This window comes from Pongo pygmaeus, chromosome 4, assembly GCF_028885625.2.
Source record: "Pongo pygmaeus isolate AG05252 chromosome 4, NHGRI_mPonPyg2-v2.0_pri, whole genome shotgun sequence".
Lineage (NCBI taxonomy): Eukaryota > Metazoa > Chordata > Mammalia > Primates > Hominidae > Pongo > Pongo pygmaeus.
In genome coordinates this window covers 134,006,960-134,034,356 of record NC_072377.2, presented here as the reverse complement: position 1 = coordinate 134,034,356, position 27,397 = coordinate 134,006,960, and the positions used below count along the sequence as shown (strand labels likewise).

The 27,397-nt window shown below is 34.0% G+C and overlaps 1 protein-coding gene across 4 annotated transcripts in view; it reads right to left on the bottom strand.

The window, feature by feature from the left end:
• Window positions 1–27,397, bottom strand: part of ADAMTS19 (ADAM metallopeptidase with thrombospondin type 1 motif 19) — a 283,956-nt gene that overhangs the window by 209,810 nt on the left and 46,749 nt on the right. For all 4 annotated transcript variants that reach the window (XM_054488423.1, XM_063665471.1, XM_063665472.1 and 1 more), the window contains 4 exons: window positions 24,701–24,866; window positions 7,169–7,341; window positions 5,795–5,878; window positions 4,956–5,113 (listed from right to left, as the gene is read on the bottom strand). In XM_054488423.1, the coding sequence (XP_054344398.1) occupies window positions 4,956–5,113; window positions 5,795–5,878; window positions 7,169–7,341; window positions 24,701–24,866 (581 nt within the window). The remainder of the gene's footprint in view (window positions 1–4,955; window positions 5,114–5,794; window positions 5,879–7,168; window positions 7,342–24,700; window positions 24,867–27,397) is intronic.

Below are 27,397 nucleotides of genomic sequence, written 5' to 3'. Positions count from 1 at the left end.
CTGGTTTTTTGAAAAGATCAACAAAATTGATAGACTGCTAGCAAGACTAATAAAGAAGAAAAGAGAGAAGAATCAAATAGACACAATAAAAAATGACAAAGGGGATATCACCACCAATCCCACAGAAATACAAACTACCAATTTACTACTCTTAACCAGCTTTATTATGGTAAAACTTACATAAAATACATACAAGTTAAATGAGAAGATTGGTGAATTTTGACAACTGTTTAAACCCACATGTATTCAAAGCAATATATGCATATTTCCACCACTACGGAAAGTTCCTTCTGCCTTTTTGTAGTCAGTTTTCCTACCTAAAGGTGGGAACATTTGTCACACCACAGATGAATTTTGCCTATTTTCAAACTCTATATAAGTGGAATCATCCTCTGATCAGTTTCTAATTTGGCTTTTTCACTCAGTATAATTATTATTATTATTTTTTTGAGGTGGAGTCTCACTCTGTTGCCCAAGCTGGATTGCAGTGGTGCAATCTCCACTCACTGCAACCTCCGCCTCCCAGGTTCAAGCAATTATCCTGCCTCAGCCTCCCGAGTAGCTGGGATTACAGGCATGAGCCACCACGCCTGCCTAACTTTTGTATTTTTGATAGAGTCAGGGTTTCACCATGTTGACCAGGCTGATATTGAACTCCTGACCTCAAGTGATCTGCCTGCCTGCCTAGGCCTCCCAAATTGCTGGGATTACAGGCGTAAGCCACCACACCCGGCCTCAGTATAATGTTATTCATATTCATCCATCCATGTGGTTGCATTTATTAGTAGTTTGATGAAGAGTATTCAATTGTATGAACACACAATACATCCATTCACCTGTAGATGAACGTTTATTTATAATTTTTGGCAATTATGAAAAATTATGAAAAAAATTATGAAAGCTTCTATAAATTTTCAAGTTCAATTTTTTATGTGAATAACATTTTTATTTTTCTTAAGTAAATATCTGAGAACCGGATGTAGGCTAAATGGTAAGCAAATGTTTAACTTTATAAGAAACTACTCATTTTCCAGTGTGGTTGAACCATTTTATAATCCCACCAACAACTGAGGAGTGTTCCATATCCTCACCATCATTGAGTATTTTCAATTTTTATAACTGAAGCCTTTCAAGTGGGTATGAATTTAATTTGCATTTTCCTGAGTATTAATGATGTTGAGTATCTGTTTATGTGCTTATTGTAGATTCATATTTCTTACTATTTTTAAGAGGTTAACGTATTTTTTTACTTGTATATGTGTATATACACACACACATGTAAACATTCTGGATACAAATTCTTTGTTAGTATATGCATGACAACTATTTTCTCAAATTCACAAAAGATGTGAACATCTTTTGAACGGGAAATGGTTTTCATTTTTAAAAATTCCAGATGATTGTTAATATTTCTTGATTAGTACTTTTTTGTATCCTATCTAAGAAATCATTGCCCTCCTCTTGTTCATGAAGATGTTCTTTATTTTTTTACTACAATAGAGTTTTAGCTTTCATGTTTAATTCTGTGATCCTTTTTGAATTAATTTTACACGTTAATAGGACTGATATTCATTTTTTTCACAAAGGTGTCCAGATATTCCATTTGTACCATTTGATGTATTCTAATACCATCTGCTGAATAGATTATTTTTATAACTGAATTATGTTGGTAGCTTTATTAAAAATCAATTGACCATATATATGTGGGTTTATTTCTAGACCGTTTATTTTGCTTCATTGATTTGCATGACTTTGTGCCAAAACCATACTATCTTGATTTCCAAACCTTTATAGTAAGTTTTGAAATCATATAGTGTAAGTCCATCCAATTTGTTCATATATATATATACATATATATGTGTGTGTGTATATATATGTGTATATATATACATGTGTATATATATGTGTGTGTGTGTGTGTGTGTATATATATATATATATATATATACACATATATAAACATTTTCATTCCTGTGACAGAATGGGAAGATTTTGGGGTTTTTTTGTTTGTTTGTTTGTTTGAGACAGAGTCTTGCTCAGTTGCTCAGGCTGGAGTGCAGTAGCACAATCTTGGCTCACTGCAACCTCTGCCTCCCAGATTCAAGCAATTCTCATGGCTCAGCCTCCCAAGTAGCTGGGACTACAGGCATGCACCACCATGCCCAGCTAATTTTTGTAATTTTAGTAGAGATGAGATTTTGTCATGTTGGCCAGGCTGGTCTTCAATCCCTGGCCTCAGGCGATCTGCCCACCTCAGCGGCCCAAAGTGCTGGGATTACAGGTGTGAGCCACCACACCTGGCCTCAATTTGTTCTTATTTTTCAAAACTGTTTTGATTCTTCTAGGTCCTCTGCCTTTACAAATTAGTACTGGAATCAGCTTGTCAATTTCTACAAAACATGCCTGTAAAGGTTGTTTCATTGGGAGTATACTGAATCTATAAATCAATTTGGAGAAAACTGACATTTAATAATATTTAGTATTCCAATGAATTAATCTTTATTTAGATATTTAATTTCTCATAACAGTGCTGTATAGTTCTCATTTTAGAGGTTTTACACATATTTTACTAAAATTTTTCTTAAGTATTTTATGGTTTTGGAAGTCACTGTAAGTTTTTTTCCAATTGTTTACTTCCAGTATATATAAATATAATTGGTTTTTGAAAACTGATTTTACATGATGTAGCCTTGAAAACCCAGTTATAAATTCTAGCAAATTTTTGCTAGATTTCTTAAAATATTCTTTGTACCATTTCATATCATCTGTGAATAAGAGACATTTTTCTTTTTATTCCAAATATGTACGCTTCTCTTTTTTTTTTCTGCTTTACTGCACTGGTTATGATCTTCAGTATGATATTGGATAGAAGTGGTAAGAGGGGACAACCTTACCTTGCTTTCAGTTGTAAGGAGAAAATGTTCAGTTTTCTCCTTTTGCTGATATTAGTTGTAGATATATTTTTTGATAGATACCCTTTCAGAGATTAAGATAGTACCTCAAGAACTCAATAAGTATTTTTGGTTGATAGGATTTCTTTATTTTACTTTCTTTCAGTACATTAGAAATGTTGTTTCATTGTCTTTTGAACTTACTGTTTTTCGGATGTGAAGTCAGTCATTTATTTGAACATTGTTCCTCCTGTTCAATGTTCCCTCTGCTACCCCCGATGCTCACCCCACTGGCTGATGGAAATTTTTCTGTTTTTCTTTGGTTTTCAGCAGTTTTCCTATATTGTGCCTAGGTCCATATTTGTTGCCTTTCATCAAATTTGCAGAATTTTTTGCCATTATGTCTTCAAATAATTTTTCTTACCCATTCTTACTCTCTCCTTCTGAGACTCCAATTACAACTACATTAATCTGCTAAATCCAGCATCTAGGCTATCTCGAGGTCAGTTTCTATTAACTAATTTTTCCCTGACCATGGGTCACATTTTCATGTTTCTTTGCTTGACTAATTTTTATTATACTCTGGACATTGTGGATGATATATTTTTAGAGATTTGCTATTCTGTTATCTTCCTCTGAAGAGTGCTTACAGCTGTTTTAAGAGGCAGTTCAATTACTGGCTCATCATCCTGCACTTGGATAAATTTGATTTTATTCTTTGGTAGGGGAGATCTATCAAAAATCCAAGATGATACCCAAGCCTCTGTAAATTGGTGGTATTCAACCTCCAAGCTCTGTCTCCCCTAAGGCTAAAAATGTTGATAAAGTATCACAAGATTGTTCCACTCCTGTACTTTGAATTTGCTCATTCCTCTTATCTTTTTAAATTCTGAACTCCATAGCAGCAATCCTATAGTAAATTTGGGGCAGTTTCCTCTATCTGTTTATCTTCAGACCAGCCCTTGCCAAGTTCTCACGTATGGTCAGCACATGTACTTCATGGCACCTCTCCATGCCTAAGACTTTTATCTCTGGTGTCCTCAGCAGGATCACTGTGCTCTACTTAGATTTTAGCTTGCTACGCTAGTTAAGAAATTTTTCCCAAGGAAAAAGCTAGGTTGACTGCGATGTTTGCATAATAAAATTCCCTTCTTTCAGGAATTGCAGTCTTACACTGTTCATTCTCCAATGACTAAAAGCGTGACTTCTTATTTTCCAATGTTATGATTGCTTGTTGCAGAAACTCAGTATCAGTTATACCTACTTAGCCGAAAGTAGAAGTCCAATTGTGTTCCTGCATAGAGATTTTTCAACCTTATGAATTATTTGCCTTTAGTATTAATTACAAGAAACTACAATGATTTCAATGATTTCATTTCAGAAAATCATATGTAATTTACACTACTGTGATGTGAAATGCTAACACTTTTGATGACTAAAATTAAATTGCTAGTTCACAATGAATTACTTATTTTTACCAGCTTTAAGCAAGACAAATTATGTATAATTATTAAATATAGTAATCATATAGAGCATATTGTTGCTCATTATTTCACTTACATTTATTTACATATTATACTTAATGCTATATTAAAAATATTTTTTAGTAGTACATTCACAATGTAGCTTATAATTAATCAGTCAGAGACTTAATTGAAATTGTTTCTCACATGGAGCCAGAAAGTTTTTCAATTGCTGAATTTAACATATTAGGTTACTTTATATGGTGATGACTGAAAAACATACAGTCTAGGTTCATAATTTTGAACTTACGACAAAATTCAGCATAGTTTTAGCTTATCATTATCAATGACTATGCCTTTGAGGTCAAAAATTTAGAGTAATTTTTTAGAATTAACTAACCAAATTTTTTGTCAATATGCCATCCAATACTTAGCTGTTTACAAATCAGTTATTTTGAATTGAGGGAGATGACTAACATCATAATGCCAAAATCATTTTTGAAACACGAAATCTGAAAAACATTATCTATTAAGGGATTAATGGGATTAATAGTGCAGTGATTGAATTAGGAATGCCATTTAATTGGCTTTGGAAAATTTACCTTGTTATAAGTATAGCTGCATCCACGGAAGTCATGTCTTCCCCCCAGCTTGTTGACATCTCTAAATGTATATCATTCTTTTTGCCAAATTCTTCATGTTGCCACTTACAAAAACTCTCTAGCATTTTTTCTCCATGATGCCCAATATATAGTTCTGGCTGCAAAAGAACAGAGCTCATCACAAGGCATATTATTCTTAGGTATATACAAAACAACAACAACAATAACAGAGGCACTCTTGAATTACTAAGGCAAACTGCTGACCATAACATTAATTAGAACCTGGAAGACATTCAGGTTTAATTTACCCTGATCTGAAAAGCTTAAAACTTGGTGACGGTGTAATAATTACAAAATCTGTTTAATGGTATTCTGAAAAAGCAAAGAGGTTCAATTAAGAATATGGAAGTTTTAGACTTAAATAACTTGTTTCTACAACTTAAGAACAACATTTTCTATGTAGAACACCATTTTCTAAAGTGCCAGTTAAGCAGCATATCAAATGATGTCACAGAATAGTTCCCATTTAAAATAAATAAAAAGTGTTAAATGCAGACATCTAAATAATAGACTAAAACTGTTACTTAAGGTGACTTCTTAAAATTATACTTTGGAAAGTTAAGATTTGTTTTCAGGATTCTTGGAAACTAACAACATCTTATTTTTTAAATAAGATTGGGGTATTAACCAAAACTAAAGGCCAGTTTTATGTATACTTTAAGTGATTCAATGGATATTTCCAGATTTTTAATTACATCCTTAACATTTCCTTTACTTAAAAGTTTCTGAACAAAATTTCTCACCCATTTAATTTAATAAAAAACTCAAGACTTTCTTACTGGAGTTTCATGGAGCAGAATAAGCTTTATCACACGAAGATTGACCTGCACACCCAGACTCTTGTGTTGGAAAAGGTTAAAAACCTAAAAACAAATAAAAATAAAAATCCTAAAATTAAACTGAAAATCATCTTAATTTTTCTCAAGGCCCATACACGGAGATGTCTCAATTTAGTTGAGAAATCTTCTTTATTTTTTTTTAAAAAAAAAGCTTGTAAAGTAATTTTTTATTTGTTACACTGAATTTAAAAGAAAACTTAGTATTGATTTAATTTGTATTAGAAAATATATAACTGACACACCAAACCCATGCTTTCAGAGATATTTCTACTTAGAAAAGACTGGTTGTTAGGCAGTGTTAATCTACCATATATCCCATTTTAGAGGAGTGCTCAGGAGGTAATGGAATATGCACAGAAATATCTAAAGTGTAAAAAAAAAAAACTCTGTTCCCCAGGAAAACAGCCACATGATAGCAAAGATAGTAAAAAATGGGACTATACTATATTTATCCTTACATCAGCCATTCTTAAGTGGTAATTGACTTATAAATGGACATTTGCCTTAAACATTTATTTCTGTGTATTCTCATCTAAGAATCACTCTTCACTACAACCTTCTGATTCTTCCTTGAATGAGGTTTGCCCAACAGAGTACGCAATTAAGTCAAAGGATTAATCTGGTAATAGGCATCCCTAACATGATAGATTCTAGGATTTCTACAATCAGAAATCATCAACTCAAGTTAGCCACCTGTGATTTAGTTGGTTAAAATTTTAGCTCATCAACTAAAATCATATCTGACATCCAATTTTACATATGTAAATAATAGCTCAGTGGATTACCAACATTCATTTTTATATCACATCATAATTAACCTATGGTCCTTTTGTGGGGCCACATATATAAACATATATTAAAATATTTATGATAATTTCACCAAATGTATACCTCTATCAAAATATCTTATGTACCCCATAAATATATACATCTACTATGTACTAACAAAATAAATACATACATACATACATACAGACAGACAGACATAAATACATACATAAAATGGGGCTAGAAACATTTTTTTTAAAAAAGGAAAAGAACAGTACCAAAAAAAGAGAGAAAAGAGTAACATAGAAAGAGCTTTGCCACATCAAAGTTAACAAGAAGGGTGTTTTCTTTTTTATAAGATGTGAATTTTTATTTTGATATTGCTTTTGAGATGGATCAATTTTGTATACTTATTTTTTTTTACTGATGACAATAAGAGAAAGGAATAGTAATGAGTTAATTTTAAAGAATTTCATTATAAATACTCACACGTCTTCCTTAGAGTTTTCTTGAAAAAATTCCAAGCGCACTTTAAAGTTTGCCTACCATATTTAAGATGGTTAGAATGAATCTCCTGGCTGCATCTGCTCCATGATAGGAAACCATTGCTGGGTCTGCAACCACTACAGTCTCTATGTTGTATTCTTGAGGTAATTTGTATGAATATCGTTTCCCTCTTCCACTTTCTGCTATTTTTCTAGACCTAGGTCTTCCTTTATCTGCAACAGAGAAATGAATTTTTCAATGCGCCTTCATATTGGCAAAGTGAATAATATTAAACATATTTAATAATGAGCAAACCCAAATAAGTTCCCGACACACATAAAATCTTAAAGGGCATTTGGCTTTGAAGTATGACTTTAGAATGGGACAGACTGAACTTCTCCCACTTATTAGTTCTGCCATTTTAGCAAACTAACATCACTCAGTCAGCCTGAGTTTCCTTATCTGCAAAGTGGATAATGATAACACCTACCTTTCAGAGTTGTCGATGGCTTATAATAAGATCACATTAGTTAGATTTCTAGCAAACAGCTCCAATATAAACAAAATAACTCAATAAATAAAAGATATTACAATTTTCTTTTTGATGCCGATGGCAAAATAAAGTTAGTTGAAAGAAGTGCCTGAAGTGACTGTCTCACACATCCTAATTTCAGGCAGGTGCTCCTGATTACTAAATTACTATGCATGAATTACAAAGGATTCAGCTCCACTTTCCATCAGGATCTTACAGAAGCTATAACTGCTTGGAAATATAGATTCCTCAAATGAAGCCAAATCAGAGCAGAAACAAAAATCATGTATAGGTTTGCCTACATAAAAAGTAAGAACTTCCGTTTATTAAAACATGTCACTATCACAGTGGAAATCATGCCACCAAGTGACAGAAGATAGTTGCAATACTTTTCCAGAATAAAGAAATAAAGAGCTATTCTAAATCAATGACAGTCTAATTGAAAAATGGGCAGAACTTGAACAACCATTTCTCACAATAGGATATCTAAATGCCTAATAGCATGGGAAAATGTTTAACCTCACTTGTCTTCAGGGAAATACAAATTAAAACCAAAATACACTAAATAAATTAAAATCCCTGGAATAAGTTAAAATTAAAGACACTGACTATATCAAGTGCTGACAAGACTGTGGGGACAAATAGAAGTATCACATGCATACATGCTGAGAGATTAAACTGGGATAAACACTTTGTAAACCTAGTTTGCAGGGTCTTCTAAAGTTGAATATTTGCATACCCATTAATCAATGATCTAAAACATACAGCCATCAGAAATGCATACAAATTGCATGTACAAACTATTCAGAGTGGCACTATTTTTAAAATTCAAATAATCATCAATAGTATATGGATAAAGAAATGTTAGAACAGTCATATAATGGAATACTATACAGCAATGAAAAGGAACCAGCTGCTGTAACATGTGAAACTATGGAAGAATCTCACAAATAATGAGGTTCATCCACATAAGACTGATGAAAAGAAGCCAAGTACAAAAGATTAGGTAGTATGATTCCATTTAAAGACACATCAAAGCCTGGGAAGAAATGCTCTTAAAAACCAACTCAGTGAATATCTTAGGGTAGGAGAACTTAGATCCTGGGCATGGGCACAAGGGAGATATCTGTGGTGTTGATATTTTCTTTTCCTTCTTTTTTTTTTTCCCTTCAAGTTCTGGGATACATGAGCAGAACGTGCAGGTTTGCTACATAGGTATACATGTGCTGTGGCGCTTTGCTAGCTGCATAAATGTCTTCTTTTGAGAAGTGTCTGTTCATATCTTTTGGCCACCTTTTGATGTTTTTTTTTTTTCTTGTAAATTTGTTTAAGTTCCTTGTAGATTCTGGATATTAGCCCTTTGTCAGATGGATAGATTGAAAAACTTTTCTCCCATTCCATAGGCTGCCTGTTCACTCTGATGATAGTTTGTTTTGCTATGCAGAAGCTCTTCAGTTTAATTAGATCCCATTTGTCAATTTTGGCTTTTGTTGCAATTGCTTTTGGTGTTTTAGTCATGAAGTCTTTGCCCATGCCTATGTCCTGAATGGTGCTGCCTAAGTTTTCTTCTCGGGTTTTTATGGTTTGGGGCTTTACATTTAAGTCTTTAATCTATCTTGAGTTAATTTTTGTATGGTGTGTAAGGAAGGGGTCCAGTTTCTGTTTTCTGCATATGGCTAGTTTTCCCAGAACCATTTATTAAATAGGGAATACTTTCACCACTGCTTGTTTTTGTCAGGTTTGTCAAAGATCAGATGGTTGTAGGTGTGTGGTGTTATTTTTGAGGTCTCTGTTCTGTTCCATTGGTCTATATATCTGTTTTGGTACTGGTACCATGCTGTTTTGGTTACTATATCCTTCTGGTAGTTTGAAGTCAGGTAGCATGATGACTCCAGCTATTTTTCTTTTTGCTTAGGATTGTCTTGGCTATATGAGCTATTTTTGGTTCCATATGAAATTTACAGTAGTTTTTCTAATTCTGTGAAGAAAGTCAATGGAAGCTTGATAGGAATAGCATTGAATCTATAAATTACTTTGGGCAGTATGGCCATTTTCACAATATCGATTCTTCCTATCCATGAGCATGATTTTTTTTTCTCATTTGTTTGTGTCCTCTCTTATTTCCTTGAGCAGTAGTTTGCAATTCTCCTTAAAGAGGTCCTTCATGTCCCTTGCAAGTTGAATTCCTAGGTATTCTCTATAGTCTGATCCCAGTGGCAGCTATTGGTTATGTTCACACTGGGAAAATTCAGCAGTTGAACATATTGTTTCTGCAATTTCCTGTATGCACATGGTGCTTCTATAATAAATTTACGATTATAACGGCTTTATTGAGGTGTAACTTGCATGTCACATTATGCAGCCATTCATGTGTACAATTCAATCAAGTTTAAGAATTTTCTACAGCTGAATAATAATCTCCATGGTATATTGTTAAATCAGCTATTACTTGCTCCTCTCCTTGTCATTTATCATATTCTGTTGATGTCTCTAGGCTGCTATCATCTTTCCACAACTTGCACTGTTGACTGACACCTTTTATATTTCTTTACTATTTAATATAAATTCAGTGAAGTCTCTTCAAGAGTGGAGTGAAACATGTATATTCAATTAGTCATGATTCCCCATATGTCTCTAACTTTGTTTTGAATTCAGGATATGTGTTCTCACAGTTCTAATCTATCTTTTTGGTTTCTGATAAACCCCTTGAGTCTTATACCAGGTACCTCGGTTTTAGCTTGTCTATTCTATTCTATTATTCTATTCTATTCTATCCTATTCTACTAACCACATATCCTACCTTGCTTTGACCTCTAACATATTTTCATTTTTACAGAATTAATTTATCTTCTCTTGGATGCTTTTTTTTTTTTTTTTTTGAGATGGAGTCTCACTCTGCCGCCCAGGCTGGAGTGCAGTGTCACGATCTCCGCTCACTTCAACCTCTGCCTCCTGGGTTCACGTGATTCTCCTGCCTCTCTGCTTCTCAAGTAGCTGGGATTACAGGCATGCACCACAATGCCCAGCTAATTTTTGTAGTTTTTGTAGAGACGGGGTTTCGCCATGTTGGTCAGTCTGGTCTCGATCTCCTGACCTCAGATAATCCGCCTGCCTTGGCCTCCCAAAGTGCTAGGATAACAGGTGTGAGCCACTGCTCCCAGCCTTATCTCTTGGATTCTTGACCTACTGTTTCCTTTGTATTATGACTTCTATGCCCACCTGTCAACTCTGTGATCTAATAAGAACTGGATCCCACCACTATTGCTGGAAGCTAATCTTATGTAGACTATCCCCATAAGTTACTGTTTCTTATTTTTTCTAGCAATGACGCAGATTTTAAAAATATGTAATAAATCCAGTTTTACTCAAATATCATGTATAATCAGTTAACAAAGTTAACTGAAGTGTTATAACAATTAATGCAAATATTCCTTATTTATATCATATAACAAGTCAATGCAAGATGACAAAAACAATACTAGCCATCTGAATCAGAATCACTATAGTTAAAAGTAAACTTTGTGGATCCAGATTCAGTACCAGCAGTTAATACCAAAGACCAAACTGATCATATATATATATATATACACACACACATACAACTATGCATACATATGCTGTTTATATATTATGTGTGTGTATATACTTACATTCTAACATATATACATATGTGTGTGTGTATACATATATTTTTTTTCAACATCACCTTTCTAGATGGATATATAATTGGCCTTGAAGGGAAATGAGAATCTGAGTATTATCCCGCACATATTCACCAACTGTGACAAATGATAGCTTCTCACCAGTGTCAAATTCTGCAAAGCGAATGAGATTAATATGGATACATCCAATAACTAAAAAGAGACACTTCCTTCTACTTAGATACTTTTCCACATTTTCCTTACTTTCTTCCAGCTATCACCTTCCTGTCCTCATTGCTGGATGAGATGCTGTAGTAGAGACTATTAATTTTCCATTAGTATCCATTCTCCCTTTCTTACTTTTAGTAATAAAAAGCTCCCTAACCACATCCCCACCCAACCACTGCTTTTTGGTTAGATGTGTGGCTATGCACCCAGAAACATTTCTCAGTCTACTGTTCAACTGAGTGTAATTATGTGACTGAGTAGTAAAACATGGAATTTGAACAGAACTAGTATGTAAAACTTTTGGGTCACCCTTTAAAGAAAATTGCTTGCTCCTACTTTCCTTCCTTCGTCCTATAGGCTAGAAACTAGACAAAGTATAGAGAGCTTAGGTGGACATTGGAAGATAACATTTCTGGGGGATGTTAAACCAATTCTTTGGGGTCAAAATGCATAGATAAAAATCTTGGATTTGCCACTTACTAGCTTTGGAACTGTGGGACAAAAACTTACTTTTCTACTTATTTGTTGTATAGATTAAAATTGTACATGAATAGGAATATGTGAGCATGTATATGTAACTTGCTTATTGCAATGTCTAATTCATATATTAAATGTGAAATACATTAGCTACTAGGATGACATTTTTAATATGGAAATGAATCTTCATATTTATTTGATCTCTAAATGAGAACATGCACACTTACATGGGTTTAAAGGTATACCTAGATGTATACTCTGTGCTCTCAGTAAAAATTTTGCTTTTAACAAACTATTACATTTTGATTATCAAATAAAATTTACTAAAACCTAGAGTAAATAGTCACTGGTCATATTAAAACTATTTTTTGATAGTCAGAACTCAAGAAAATTCCTACAGCAACTATTTTGTTACTGCAATATTTAAGCAATCTAATAATGCCACAGCCCACATGAAAATCTGTTCCTTCAAAAATGTTTTCTTTTGTAAAAGAGAAAACTGGATTCCATTCTAGAAGTCTATAAAATAGAAAGTTATAAACATATAAAATATATCACTATAGTGACCATCTCATTCACAGTATCACTGGGATAATCTCATGGAGTTCAGAAAAGAGACAAATTAGGGCATGGAGCTAGCATCACAGGAGACAGAAAAAAGGTGAGCTCTCAGAGCTGAGACTTAGGGTCCTGAGCGATGAGCTTCAGCAGATAAGAGAAAACCATGCAGATTTAGAAAATGAGATAACAAAATACAACAATTTTACAACTTTAGACTCATTAGAAATCATGTAAATGAATCTCAGAATCATGGGTATCTACTCCAATTGACAGACAAATGACTCATCCAAATACAAACAACTGGATAGCAAAATATCTGGTGGAAAAAGTGTATTTATCTCAACTCTTAACAGAGTAAGACTCTGAATAATTATTGTCTAAATAATAATAATTAGTGGAAACAAATTCTTCCTCAAGGTGTTTACAAACATTTTTTATCTTTCCTATCATTGAAATGTCATCTTACTCTCTTAGGTTTCACAAAGAAGATTGTGTCTTCCCATATTTTTGTCTTTAGAGGCTGACTTTTACTCATATTTATGTGTCCAGGGTATGGCATGCAGTAAATAATATTTATGGAATTAATGTGAAGAAACTTTATGTCCAGCATTTTACTAGGCTCCCTCATGTGTAACACCACATGCACAAAATGCAATGGTAGCACTACAAAGCAATAGCTTGGAAAGGCTTAGGGAAAGTAGCATCCAGGGGGATTCAGAAGGACTTCCCTAAGGCACTAAGTCTTGGAGGATGAGAAGGTTAAAGAAAAAGAAGAGAAAGTTTTGAAGAAAACCAGGAGACTTAGAGGCAGGAAGGAGTGTGGTACATAGGGATAGAAATGAAAGATCTCTATAAACTCAGATGTTTCTCTAAATATGCACAAGAATCACATTTTGGGGTCCATGTTTAAAATACTGATTCTCTTGGGTCCTGGCCTCAGTAACTCTGACTTAGTGCATCCGGATGGGATCCAGAAATCTTCATTTTAACTCTGATCCCCAGGTGATTTTGGTGCACTTAATCTACTTACCATATTCAGGTGGTTGTGTGCCTAGCTGAAGAGTATGAATTTTACTCTGAAGGTGTGAAGAATCCCAGAAAAGAATATTATCAAATGCACCTTTTAGAAAAATTGGAAACTAGATTATGAGAGGGTTAGACTGAAATCAAGAAGACACAGAGAAGGCAATAAACTGCAGTAATCCAAGCAACATATAAATTGGCTGTAGAGTCAAGGGTCCAGGGTCTCCTGGTATGCAAAATGGCATACTGGGAATCACATTATCCCTTCTGTATTTTTTTAAAATCTTTCAGTTTCCTGTCTCTTTTTTTTTCCCCTATAAAATGAGAATAGGGAGGGCAGAGCAAGATGGTGGAATAGAAAGCTCCACCAAATGTCCCCACTGCAAGGACACCAAGTTAACCATCTACAGAGAAAAAAAATACCTTCATAAAAAACTGAAAATCATGTGAGCACTCATAATACCTGGTTTTAACTTCATGTCGCTGAAAAAGGCACTGAAGATGGAAAAACAGTGCTGAATTGCTGATACCACCCCTCCGCCACCCCAGCAGTTGTAGAGTGGTGCAGAGAGCATCTCCGGGTGCTGAGATGCAGTGACCTCAATGCTGTCCTGTTAGAGCAGAAAGGAAAACCAGATCAAACTCAGCTGACACCCACCATAGAGAGAGCATTTAAACCAGCCTTAGCCAGAGGGGAATCCTCAATCCCACTGGTAAGAAACTGAGTGCCTATAAACCTTGATACTGAGGCTACAGCACTCTGAGCCTCCAAGAAAACTTGAAAGGCAGTCTAGGCCATAAGGACTGCAACTCTTAGGCAAGTCCTAGAGACAGTGGACTAGGAGGTACACACAATATACTGAGACACCAGCTGGGATGGCCAAGGGAGTTCTGGCATCACCCCTCCCCTAACCTCAGGCTGCATAGCTGGTGGCTCCAAAGGGACACCTTCCTTGTGCTTGAGGAGGGGAGAGGGAAACGTGCGGAAGACTTTGTCTTACATCTAGGATATGAGCACAACCACACAGGATAGGGTGCCAGTTAGAGTTGTGAGGCCTCCATTTCAGGTCCTAGTTCCCAAAAGACATTTCCAGACATCTCCTGGGCCAGAAGCGAACCCACTGCCTTGAAGAAAGGAACCCGGTCCTGGCAGTATTTGCCACCTACTAACTGAAAAGCCCTGAATAACCAGCAGTGACACCCAGGTACTACATTGAGGACTTTGGGTGAACCTTTGAGACTTACTGGCTTCAGGTACCAGCAGAGCCACAGAGCGACAGAACACCAAGTGAACTTGAAATAATTAAGAGGACTCAAGCAGGAATTCTGGAGTTGAAAAATGCAATTAGCATATTGAAGAGTGTATCACAGTCTTTTAATAGCAGAATTGAACAAACAAAAGAAAGAATTAGTGATCTTGAAGACAGGCTATTTGAAAATACACAGTCAGAAGAGACAAAACAAAAAAGAATAAAAAACAATGAAGCAAACCTACAGGATCTAGAAAATTGCCTCAAAAGGGCAAATATAAGAGTTATTGGCCTTAAAGAAGAGGTAGAAAAAGAGATAGAGGTAGAAAGTTTTTACAAAGAAATAACAGAGAACTTCCCAAACCTAGAAAAAGATACCAATATCCAAGCACAAAAAGGTTATAGAACACCAATCAGATTTAACTCAAAGAAGACTACCTCAAGGCATTTAATAATCAAAATCTCAAATGTTAAGGATAAGGAAAGAATGCTAAAACCGGCAAAAGAAAAGAAACAAAAAACATACAATTGAGCTCCAATACACTGGCAGCAGTGGAAAACTTGCAAGCCAGGAGAGAGTGGTGTGTCATGTACTGTGCTGAAGTAAAAAAAAATTTCCCCTTGAATAGTATATCTGGCAAAAATATCCTTCTAACATGAAGGAAAAATAAAGACTTTCCCAGACAAACAAAAACTGAGTGATTTCAGCAATACCAGACCTGTCCTACAAAAAAACGCTTAAGGAAGTACTTCATTCAGAAAGAAAAGGACATTAATGAGTAATATATAATCATCTGAAGGTACAAAACTCACTGGTAATAGTAAGTACACAGAAAAACACAGAATATTATAACACTGTTACTGTGGTGTGCAAACTACTTTTATCCTAAGTAAAAAGACTAAACAATGACACAATCAAAACTAATAACTATAAAAGCTTTTCAAGACATAGTCAGTACAAAGATATAAATAGAAGCAAAAAAAGGTTAAAAAGTTGGGGTACGAAGTTAAGGCAGAGAGTTTTTGTTGGATTTCTTTTTGCTTGTTTGTTTATGGAAATACTGTTAAGATGTTATCAGGTTAAAATAATGGTTTATAAGATAGTATTTGCAACCTCATGGTAACCTCAAACCCAAAAACATATGGTGAATACACAGAGAATAAAAAGCAAGAAACTAAATCATATCATCAGAGAAAATCACCTTTGCTAGAGGAATACAGGAAGAAAAGAAACAAGGAAGATATGACCACAAAACCACCAGAAAACAAAATGGCAGGAGTAAGTCCTTACTTATCAATAATAACATTAAATGTAAATGAACCAAACTATCTAATCAAAAGACATAAAGTGGCTAAATAGATGAAAAAACAAGACCCATTGATCTGTTGCCTACAAGAAACACACTTCACCTATAGACATATAGACTGCAAATAAAAGAATGGAAAGAGATATTCCATGCCAATAAAAAACAAAAAAGAGCAGGAGTTGCTATATTTATATCAGAAAAAATAGATTTCAAGATAAAAACTGTAAGAGACAAAGAAGGTCACTATATAATGATAAAGGAGTCCATTCAACAAGAGGATATAACCATTTTAAATATATATGCAACCAACACTGGAGCACCCATATAAATAAAGAAAATATTATTAGAGCTATTGAGAGAGAATAGGCCACAATACAATAATAGCTGGAGACCTCTTCACCCCACTTGAAGCACTGGGCACATCTTCCCCACAGAAAATCAACCAAGAAATATCAGATTTAATCTGCACTATAGGCCAAATGACCTTAATAAAAATTTACAGAACATTTTAACCAAGAGCTGCAGAATACACATTCTTTTCCTCAGCATGTGGATCATTCTCAAGGAAAGACCATATGCTACATCATAAAACAAGCATTAAACCATTCCAAAAATTGAAGTTATATAATATCAAGCATCTTCTCTAACCAAAATGGAATAAAACTAGAAATTGATAACAAGAGGGAATTTTGGAAATTATGCAAATACATGGAAATTAAACAATATGCTCCTGAATGACCAGTGGGTCAATGAAGAAAGTGAGAAGGAAATTGGAAAATTTCTTGAAACAAAGATAATGGAAACAAAGCATACCAAAACCTTTGGGATTCAGCAAAAGCAGTACTCGGGGAAGTTTATAAGTGCCCACATCAAAAAAAAAAAAAAAAAAAGAAAAGAAAAATCTCAAAAAACCTAACAATGCATCTTAGAGAACTAGAATAGCAAGAGCAAACCAAACTTAAACCTAGAATAAAAGAAACAATAAAGATCAGAGCAGAAATAAATGAAATTGAAATAAAAAATACAAAAAAAAATACAGAAGGTTGCTTTATTTGAAAAGTTAAACAAAATTGATAAACCCTTAGCCAGACTAAGAATAAAAGAGAGAAGGTCCAAATAAATAAAATCAGAAATGAAAAAGAAGACATTACAACCAATACTGCAGAAATTCAAAGGATCATTAGTAGCTACTATAAGCAACTATATGCCAATAAGTTGGAAAATGTAGAAGAAATGGACAAATTCCTAGATATATACAACCTACCAAGATTGAAACAGGAAGAAATCAAAAGTCTGAACAGATATCAAGTAACAAGATTGAAGCCATAATAAAATGTCTTCCAGTAAAGTCAAGTCCAGGACCCTATGGCTTCACTGCTGAATTCTGTCAAACATTTAAGGAAGAACTAATACCCATCCTAGTCAAACTATTCCAAAAAATACATAAGAGGAGGGAATACTTCCAAAGTCATTCTAGGAAGCCAGTCTTACCTTGATACCGAAAAAAAAAAAAACAAAAACAAAAACAAAAAAAACAGAAAAAAAGACACATAAATTAAAAAAAAAATTACAGGCTAATATTTCTGATGAATACTGATGCAAAAATCCTCAACAAAATGCTAGCAAACTGAATGCAACAATACATTAGAAAGTTCACTCATCATGACAAATTGGAAAATATCCCTGGGATGCAAGGATGGTTCAACATTTGCAAATCAGTCAATATGATACATCTTATAAATCGAATGAAGGATAAAACCATATGATCATGTCAATTGATGCTGAAAAAGCATTTCATAAAATTCAACATCTCTTCAGTATAAAAACTCTCGAAAAACTGTGGATAGAAGGAACATGCATCAACATAATAAAAATCGTATGCCACAGGCCTACAGCTAGTATCATACTAAATGGGGAAAAACAGAAAGACTTTTCTCTAAAATCTGTAACACTACAAGGATGCCCACTCTCTCCACTGTTATTCAATATATTACTGGAAGTCCTAGCTAGAGCAATCAGACAAGAGAAAAATATAAAGGGCATCCAAATTGGAAAGGAAGAAGTCAATTATCCTTGTTTGCTGATGATATAATCCTATATTTGGAAAAACCTAATGACTCCACAAGAAAACTATTAAAACAGATAAATTCAGTAAAGTTGCAGAATACAAAATCAATATGCAAAAATCATTAGCATTTCTGTATGCCAACAGTGAACGATGTAAAAAAGAAATTTAAAAATATAACCCCATTTACAATAGCCACATATAAAATTAAATACCTAGGAATTAACCAAAGAAGTGAAAGACCTCTACAATGAAAACTATAAAACACTGATGAGGGAAATTGAAGAAGATACCAAAAAGTAGAAAGATATTCCATGTTCACGGGTTGGAAGAATCAATATTGCTAAAATGTCCATACTACTCAAAGCAATCTACAGATTCAATACAATTCCTATCGAAACACCAATGACATTCTTCACAAAATTAGAAAAAAAAAACCAGTCCTAAAATTTATACGGAATCACTAAAAGACCCCAAACAGACAAAGCTATCCTTGGCCAAAAGAACAAAACTGGGGGAATCACATTACCTGACTTCAAATTGTACTACAGAGCTACAGTAACCAAAACAGCATGGTAGTGGCATAAAAACAGGCACATAGACCAATGGAATATAACAGAAAACAAAGAAACAAATCCGTATACCTACAGTGAACTCATTTTTGAAAAAGGTGCCAAGAACATACACTGGGGAAAAGATAGTCTTGTCAATAAATGGTGCTGGGAAAACTGAATATCCATTTGCAAAAGAATGAAACTTTATCCTTATCTCTCACCATATACAAAAATCAAATCAAAACAGATTAAAGATTTAAATCTAAGACCTCAAACTATGAAACTATTACAAGAAAACTTTGGGGAAAATCCCCAGGACATTGGTCTCAGCAGATTTCTTGAGTAATACACTACAAGCACAGGCATCTAAAGCAAAAAATGAACAAATGGGATCACATCAAGTTAAAAAGCTTCTGCACAGCAAAGGATACAATTAACAAAGTGGAGACAACCCACAGAATGGGAGAAAATATTTGGAAACTACCCATCTGACAAAGGTTTAATAACTAGAATACGTAAGTAGCTCAAACAACTCTGTAGGAAAAAATCTCATAATGCAATCAAAAAATAAGCAAAATATTTGAATAGACATGTCTCAAAAGAAGACACACAAATGGCAAATAGGCACATGAAAAGGTGCTCAACATCATTGGTCACCAGAGAAATGCACATCAAAACTACAATGAGGTATCATCTCACCCCAGTTAAAATGGCTTTTATTCAAAAGACAGGCAAAAACAAATGCTGGCAAGGATGTGAAGAAAAGGGAATCCTTGTACACTGTTAGTGGGAATGTAAATTATTAAACCACTATGGAGAACAGTTTGAAGGTTCCTCAAACACTAAAAAGAGAGCTACCATATGATCCAGCAATTCCACTGCTGGGTTTATACCCAAAAGAAAGGAAATCAGTGTATCTAAGAGATATCTGCACTTCTATGTTTGTTGCAGCACCGTTTACAATAGCTAAGATTTGGGAGCAATCTAAGTGTCCATCAGCAGATAAACTGATAAAGAAAATGTGGTACTTACACACAATGAAATATTATTCAGCCACAAAAAGAATGAGATACAGTCATTTGCAGCAACATGGATGGAACTGGAGATCATTATGTTAAGTGAAGGACGCCAGGCACAGAAAGACAAACATGGGATGGTCTCACTTATTCGTGGGATCTAAAAATCAAAACAATTGAACTCTTGGACATAAACAGTAGAAGGATGGTTAGCAGAGGCTAGGAAGGGTAGTGAGGAGTTTGAGGGGAGGTGGGGATGGTTAATGGGTACAAAAAAGTTAGAAAAAATGAATAAGACCTACTATTTGATAGCACAATAGGTTAACTATAGTCAATAATAACTTGTATATTTTAAAATAAAGAATTTAACTGGATTATTTGTATCTCAAAGCATAAGTGGTTGAGGGGATGGATACCCCATTTGCCATCATGTGCTTGTTTCACAATGCATGCCTGTATGAAAACATTTCATGCGCCTGATAAATATATATACCTACTATGTACCCACAAAAAAATTTAAAAATAATAAGAAATGAGGATACAAATACTATCTACCTCAAAGGATTATAGAAAACATAAAAATAAAATAACACATGTAACATAACTACATGAACTGGCACAGGGTACATTTTATAGAAATGTGTTTTCTTTTAGAGATGAGATCGGGTCTCACTCTGTCACCCAAGCTGGAGTACAGTGGTGTGATCATGGCTCACTGCAGCCTCAAACTCCTGGGCACAGATGATCCTCCCAACTCAGGCTCCCAAGTAGCTAGGACTACAGGTACACCGCTATGACTGGCTAAACAAATGTTCTTATTATAATAATAACACCAAAGTGGTAGAAAGAGATGACAGGCAAAATATTAGGAGGTAGATAGCATCATGAGTAAACTCAATCAGACTTAGAGGAAGAGAAGGCAGAAGGTTAGATTAATACTTTTTTTTTTTTTAGTTGTTACTTGTGTTTTGGTTGGGGGGTTTATTTTTAATTTTCAAGTGACTAGATAAATAGTCGAGGATATCCGAAGAGGTCTTTGGGAGGAGAGATGATGGATTCAGTTTTAGATTTATTAAATCTGAGATGCTTGAGGACATCTGAATAGAAGTTACTATTACATATATATATATATGGAAGTCAGGAGAAACATTGAAATGGAGACACTTTGGAATTAATCAATGTAAAGCTGAACCCACATTGGCTTCAGATTATATCACCCTGGGAAAGTAGGTGGAATAGGAAGTAGAAAAAAAAAAGGAAGTCCTGAGAAATGCCTGTATTCAGGGGCAAACAGATGGAATAAGACATTCCCATAGAAGAGACAGAGATGGAGATGTAAGAAATGTAAAAGGAGGATAGTTTATAAAATGAGGGGGATAGTTTATAAAATGAGAGGCTTTTTATCTATACCAAGAGTGGTAGATAGATCAGGTAAGAGACAGTTAGAAAAGTATATTTCCCTCAGTGTCCCAGCTGGTGACAGCTGTGTTGGCCCCAATCTGTCAGTTTCCTGTGTCCTTATTTTCATTTAAATAGGCCACCTGGAAGATTCTAGGTTTCTAAAGAATCTCAACTTCACAGTTGACTCTGCCATATAAGTTATCCATTGTCTGTGAAAATCATGCATATTGAAGTAATCTTTTTATTAAGTTGCTCTCTTTGCTGTTTTTATTATATACAACTATGCAGAGCTCATTCTTCATCTCCTAAATCTTTAGACCATGTTGTATCCAAATGCATGTATAAAAACAACACAGTTGATACTGTACACTTCCAGTCAGAGAAGAAATATGGAATTATTCACCAGTGCTCAGCGTGTGTTCTCTCTAATGCCCTCCACAGATTGACAATAATCTCCACAATACTTATGGTTGGAGTATGAGAACTAGTTCAGTAGTGGCCTGGTTAAGTCAGCTCGAAGAATGGAGATAGATGATCTCTACATCCTGCCTAAACCTTTGTCTTCAGCTCTGTAAATCTCTTTTCCTACTGAGTCTTAGACATACTCATGCATTTATACTAAAATGTTAATACAAACTGATAATGTCACTTGAAGATAAAGTCCTTACCAGGGCACTCAAGTCCCTTCAGTTTCTAGTCCATGACCACTTTTCCAGGACTGTGTCTTATCAAGTACAGAAACTTGGTTTCTGCTCCCTTGATGCCTTCTCATGCCTTTATACTTTTTCATGTGTTATTCCTTCTGCCTGAAATGTTCTTGTCCCATTAACATGTAACAGCATGCACTAGAAACTTCACATTTCTCATTTTTGAAACATAATGTCACTTAATTCTGAGGACAGTCTTGAGGTTCAAGTATCACTATTCCCATTTTGTATATGGTAAGCGGAACTTTTGAGAGAGAAAGTAAACTTCCCAAGATCACAGAGAGAAGTAGCATAGGGATGTGAACACAGGCAGTCTGATCCCAAAGTCCATTATCTCAACCTGGACTCTTTTCCCTTTTCTCCCTCTAGTCTTAATAAGTTTTACTTGATCTTTGAGACTCAATTGTCCATTTTCAGGAGCTTGGGACCTTGTATGCTAAGTCTATTGTAGTTCTTATCACACTATGGTGTAATTGCTGAGTTACCAGTTTGTTAAAATAATATATTGTTCACCTCTTGAGAATAGAAACTGTGTCATTTATCTCCACATTCCTGTAAGGTGACTGGTTGTGCTTACATTACAAACAAAAAAGCTAAGTTTCAAAAGTTACGGGAATTGCTCAAGATTACCTAGGCTGGAGTGAGACTAAAGCTGGGCCTTGAACCTGAGGCCTCTGACTCTAAAACTCAAGTGCTTTCCCCTCCTTTACATTATGTTCTAGTACAATAACACAACAAAGTCATTTTAAAACAGGAAAATCCCTGTTTGGAAAAAAATATTCATGTAAGCAATACATACAAACATAATCTACCTAAAACCTTGAAAACATTAAGAGTACAAAGACCAAGTTGAAGACAAGCAAACTTAATAATCTCATTTTCTAGAGTCAAATACTGCAACATTATCAAAATTTGGACCATGTTATTAATTTGTTACTGTATCAGCCTGAAGTAAGAAGAGAAAAGCTACAATTGGACATGTCAGTACCAGTAAATAAATATTTTATTTCACAGGTTGCTAATTTTAAAATGATTTTTAAAATTCTGAGCCCTCAAAAAGCATCTGAAAATAGGTAAGCTCAGTAAATTATTTAGCTGATGATAGCTTAGCACTCCTTACATGCAAGTTCTTGGCCCAAGTAGATCAACATTTACATGTAACAATCATGCCTACAATATACATATATATATATCAGAAACTTTATGCATAACATTTGCCAAACATGAACTATGTATTTATGCTTTATTAACCTATATAATTTGGAATTTTCTAGAAAACTTTTCTCTATGCATAATGGCATACAAAGCCTGCTTTGTGTCATCAGAGTACATGAGTAATTAGAACAGCTGGAACTTAACAATTATTCAAAAGTTACACAGTGCAGATTTTCAGTATAACTTGTACAAAGCAATCTCCTTAAGTGGACTAAATCCAAACTATAGCTGTCATTTTTATCATTTCCCAATACAGAAGCTTTTCTTTTGCTTGTTCATAATGCTACACTTTTTGTTCAGCTGACTTTTTCTCCCTTATATCTACAGTGTTTGTAATAGAGAAGAGGGATATGTCTTATTTAAACTGGCTTGATTGTGGACACGGAATACTGTGACATGGAGACAGACTCAACTGCTTTTGATGATGATTCTTGTACAGACTGACATCATGTCTTTTTACAAAAGAAAATAGAAGTAACAGATTAATTTGAGATAAAAATATATTCTAAATAGAAATATATTATAATATTTTTCTGAATGTGAACCCCCTAGGCAATTGATGATATAGACATCCTCTGGTCTCTACAAATGTGATTTATTGTCACCATGCACATATCTAATCTAGCCTCAAATACCATAATCAATTTTAGAATTGATATCTTGATACAAGCTACATTGACAATTAAAATCTGCAAGTCAAATTTTAAAGTCCTTACACTGAAAATTTTTCAATAAATTCATATTTCCTCAGATTCTAACTGGAATTATTTCTTAGATCAGTAAATACCCTGAGATGTCTGGATCCCATGTCTAAAAATTTTTCCTAGGAAAACTTTTAATTTTTTTCTGAATATTAGCTATGACTTTCAGATCCTACTTATGTAACAGAAATCATTCATTTTCCTCACCATACTTGCAAACACCACAGATCTCTGCCTAAGGGAAGTAAGAAAGTACATGAAACAGTCACCCTCATTTTGTTCCTGTAAAGAACTGGCAGACAAAAAGAGCCAAGGATTTGATGGTTGGGAATGTTTATGAGCCTCCGAAAAGTTCCAGACTTAAGGGATTTGAATACTGAGAACAAAATTCAAACGTATAAATCTTTACTCTTCTTCCTATTCTGCAGCTAATTTTAACCTCCAAAATGATTTTAGATGGGAAAAAGAAAATAAAGAAAAAGAAAGAAAGAGAAGATGAGGATGCTTCTAGTCCAAGTAAAGAGATATCTATGATGCTTTCACAGAGGTGGACTAAAATAAGGCTATGAGCTCACAGTATTCAGTTTCAGGGTATCTGGAATTATCTGTGTCATTTCTATTCCAGTAAAGTGAACAGTATCCCATGAGGAACACTTCACAATTCAAGAAAAGTATAGGATATATTATATGTTCATCTCTAAAGTCCTTTTGCGTTTCTATTTTTTGATATTAAAATGTAGTGCTTCAAAAAAAACTAAAAGATAATCCTATAATTGATACATTTAATTGTTACTAATTAAAAGATTCTACATTAAAAATAAATAAGTAAAGCTAGTAAATGGATGAGAGATTTTTTTAAAGTAGTCATCTCACATTGAATATTTACTTAAACTCTTTCAGGAGAAGGCATTTACCTGAAATGATACCACAGTAATGACTGTGAAGAGCTGACTTCTCTGTGACCTTTTCCTCCATGGACCTTTTCTGCCTATATACACGGTGTGGGTGACCTGTTATGGCCATTGTATCATTGAGTGGCTCAATAAATATGAAGTCCTCATTGAGCTGTATAAATCCCATCTGGAATATATAACACAAAAAGATATGTAAGAAATATCATTTGAAAAAATACTTTTAGATTCTTCCATTCATACATTGTTTTTGTTAACAAACATGCATACAGTCTTCTAGTGAAACTAACTTAGCAACCCCACTAGTAAGGTAACTATCTTCCCATTTTATTACTTCATCTTTATGTACTTTATTGCACTAACATAAACTTCATTTAGTTAGTCTTAGTCCGTGTGGGTGGGAGGCTAGACGCCAGCAACAGATGCACAGTAAAAATTTTGGAATGTTAAAGGCTCACTTTGGGAGACCCATGGGGTCACTTAAATGTACAGCATGTACAGAAAGAGCAATATAGTTTTTAATTGCATACATGACACAGTCCAACTTTTTGACAGTCGTTATTTAATAAAGTAATTCATATAACATATTAAGACAAATGCAAGAGACAAATGCAAGAAGCATCAAATTAATATACAAAATAGTCCTAAAGCCTTCTACTATATATTTTAAAAGCCCTTGAAGAATAAGTTAGAGAAAAATGAAGCATTACTTACATAAACAAGTTTCATTTCACATAGTGACATGTTTTAAAAGTCATCCAATTGTGAGACAGAGGGTTAAAATTGTATAATACAGTTATGATCAATAAAAAGTACTATAACAAGTAGGTATACTTGTAATATCTTGAGGCTAAGCCTAGTCATTTCTTCCTTTCCTTTTCTAGAATATAAATTTACATTCTAACTAGGAAAGTATTCCACATGAAAGAATATGCTATGACTTGATCTTTTCTATTTTTAGTATTTAACTCTGTATAATTAATATATATAGATAGCACACATTCAACTATATTATCTCTTTAGCATAGTTTTGAATAAATCATATGCTAAAACCTGTATTACTAATACCCAATCTAATATCAAAGCTCTTAATTCTGTTTTGAATTATCAATGTGAATTTTATGTATATTTCATTTCAATTTGATCCACATATAAGTGGCACAATAATAATATAATTATTTTCTAAAGTGAAAATTAAACAAATACATATACCCTGAAGGAAATGCATGTTTTCTTTGGAAGCATAGCAGATTTTTTTTTAAATTTGTTTGAATTATTAGAGAGTATTGCATCTTCCATTGCCAATATTGTACCTCATTTCATTCTGTACCAAACAAAGTAAATCGAGGGTAAATCTTAAAATCCTAATCAATCTCATTTTATTGAATGAGTTTTATCACTAAAAAATTATCAAGAACGAGAATAAGCAATTTCATCACCTCGATCTGTCCCCCTCCTCTCTCTCTCCCTTTCTCTCTCTCTCCCTCTATTGCTTTCCCTATGTCTCAATCTCTCTCTCTCTCTCTCTCTCTCTCTCTCTCGCTCTAGCTCTCACTCTGGCTCTCGCACACACACACACACACACACACGTACACAGGCACACAAATATATTCGGGGGTAGGGATAAGGAAGAAAGACTTACTCTAATGAACCTTTAAAAATACTAGGCATATATGTGGGCCAAATATTTGTATAATTTTAATATGCCTTCAAATAACTTCAAGTAAGTTCTTTCATTTTCCATACATATTTTACTTCTCTCAATCTGAAATTAGCTTGAATTTTAAGGTAATTACATCAAATCCAGCAGTTTTTCCCTTGAGCTTAATTTAATGAGAAAGAAGAAAATATTAAAGATAAAATTATTAAATAGCCATTAAAGACGTAGTACATCTACACATAAATTGAGAATAGGTGGTGTTGTGTTACATATTATTGATCTAGGCTAAAAATAAAGAAATATGTTATTCTTGTCTTATGGATTAGTGTAATTCTGAGAGTCATTAAGTTTTCAAGATTGCTAATAAAATTGACAGTGAGGCTGATGATTAAAATAATAATTATGATGCTCAGCACAGCTCAGGCAAACATGCTCAGTTTCTGAAAAATCATAAATTTGTGATTCTATACATCCTTTCAACCAGGTTATAAACATGGTTAGATTTATAACAATAAACCTTATAAAATTTAATTGCACACTATCACATAAAATTTAATGACTCCAAGAAAAGATTCTGAACTGGGTTCGTAACTTACTGCTAGCTGTGTAACTACGAGAAAGTTACAGCACCTTTATCCAAACCCCAACTTCACAGGGTTATTTGGAGGATAACTTTTTAAAAATATATATATATATTTTAAAAATACACATATCCTTCTAGCTAACAAGTTAGAAGGAACAGAAAGCAATGCTCTTATCATGGGTAATGCTCTGATAATGGGTAACTAGTCAATAAATGTTTGCTGTTACTTTAATTTTAATAATAAGGACAATCATAATAAATATAAGCACCCAAACATTTGAGTATAGGCTGAAAAACTCACAAAGTCCAAAGGATCTAACTTTATTAATTTTTGTATCCCTGTTGGCATGTAAATTAGTCTGAAATAAATTATATTGTTATTTTGTTAGGATTTGGAAGCTTCTTCATTACATAACATTTTCTGTTGTATTAGAATTTTATCTACAGACACTTTTTG